The 1,435-nt window shown below is 51.5% G+C and overlaps 1 protein-coding gene across 1 annotated transcript; it reads left to right on the top strand.

The window, feature by feature from the left end:
* Positions 1–388: 388 nt before the first annotated feature.
* On the top strand, positions 389–1,435 carry LOC129640193 (melanoma-associated antigen B10-like). Its single transcript, XM_055565415.1, has one exon. The coding sequence runs from the start codon at positions 389–391 to the stop codon at positions 1,433–1,435; it is 1,047 nt and encodes a 348-aa protein (XP_055421390.1).

The following is a 1,435-nucleotide window of genomic DNA, read 5'->3' as shown; positions in this document are numbered from 1 at the left end:
CGAGTCAGCGTGAGAGCAGTTAAGCACAGGACCTCGGGTTCTGCCAGAAGTCACGGTAACGGCCCTGATTGTGAAGTGACAGAAACGCCTGCTACTCCAGAACAGGGGAGGCTCCAGAGGGCCCGGACTGGCCAGACTCTATATCAGCTCCAGTAGGACCCAGGTAGGGCTGGAGAGCTGCAGCCTAAAGGTGAACTCTAGTTACTTCTACAGAGTCTTCAGGGGAAAGGCTGATCAGGGAAGAGGAGCCTTATGGGTTTCTAGAGCAGTGCCTGCAAGGAAACCTGCAGAGGGGGCTGTTATCTCCACTGAAGGCTCACACCATTTCGTCCTCTTTCCTCCAGGTGATAGAGTCATTTACCTTCTTTCTCACGTACTGTCAATCATCATGCCTCGGGGTCAGAAGAGTAAGCTTCGCGCCCGTGCAAAACGCCGCCATGCTCGACAAGAGCCCAGTGCTCTGGTGGAAGCTCAGCCCACTGAACCAGAGGAAGAAGAATTCCCTTCTTCCCCATCTCCTTCTTTTGAAGATGTTCCCCAGAGCTCAGCTGCCACTGGAACATCCAGCAGTCTTCAAGTGCCTGGCAAAGTCTGCTCCACCACTGCTGTTGCTGCCTCTGTTTCAGATGCAAAATTTAGTGAAGGTGCCACCGATCAAGGAAAGGAAAGGCCAAAAGTCTCTCAGAGTAAAGATACCACTGAGCACTCTTCCAAAGATCCTGTAGACGAGAAGGTTCCTTTGTTGGTGAATTACCTTCTGACCAAGTATCAAATGAAAGAGCCTGTGACCAAGAGAGATATGCTGAGAAACGTAATCCACAAGCACAAGAATCTTTTCAGTGAGATCCTCAAGAAAGCCTCTGAGCATGTGGAGCTGCTGTTTGGCCTCGACATGAAGGAAACGGATCCCAACAGGGGTACTTATGTCCTTGTCAATAAACTGGAACTGGGCTGTGACGAAAAGCCAGGTGATGACAGAGAGATTCCCAAGACTGGTCTGCTGATGATTGTCCTGGGTGTGATCCTCACGAAGGGCAACTGCGCCACTGAGGAGCAAGTGTGGAAAGTGCTGAATCTGATGGACTTACATGAGGAGAAGAAGGATGCCATCTATGGGGATGTGAAGCGGCTCATCACCAAAGATTTAGTGCAGAAAAAGTATCTGGAGTACCACCAGGTGGCCAATAGTGATCCTCCAGTCTATGAGTTTCTGTGGGGCCCGAGAGCCTACACTGAAACCACCAAGATGAAAGTGCTGGAGTTTGTAGCTAGGATCCATGGTAAAGTCCCTGCTGCCTTCCCATCCTTGTATGAGGAGGCTTTGAGAGATGAGGAAGAGAGAGCCCAAGCTAGAGCTTCAGCCAGGGCTCATACCGCTGCTTCGGCCCGTGCCCGCACCTGGGCCAAAGCCCACAGCTCTTCCTGCACCAAGTGA

The sequence above is a fragment of the Bubalus kerabau genome, chromosome X (assembly GCF_029407905.1).
Source record: "Bubalus kerabau isolate K-KA32 ecotype Philippines breed swamp buffalo chromosome X, PCC_UOA_SB_1v2, whole genome shotgun sequence".
Taxonomy (NCBI): Eukaryota; Metazoa; Chordata; class Mammalia; order Artiodactyla; family Bovidae; genus Bubalus; species Bubalus kerabau.
The sequence above is the reverse complement of the archived record's forward strand: the minus strand, read 5'-3'. Positions and strand labels throughout refer to the sequence as shown.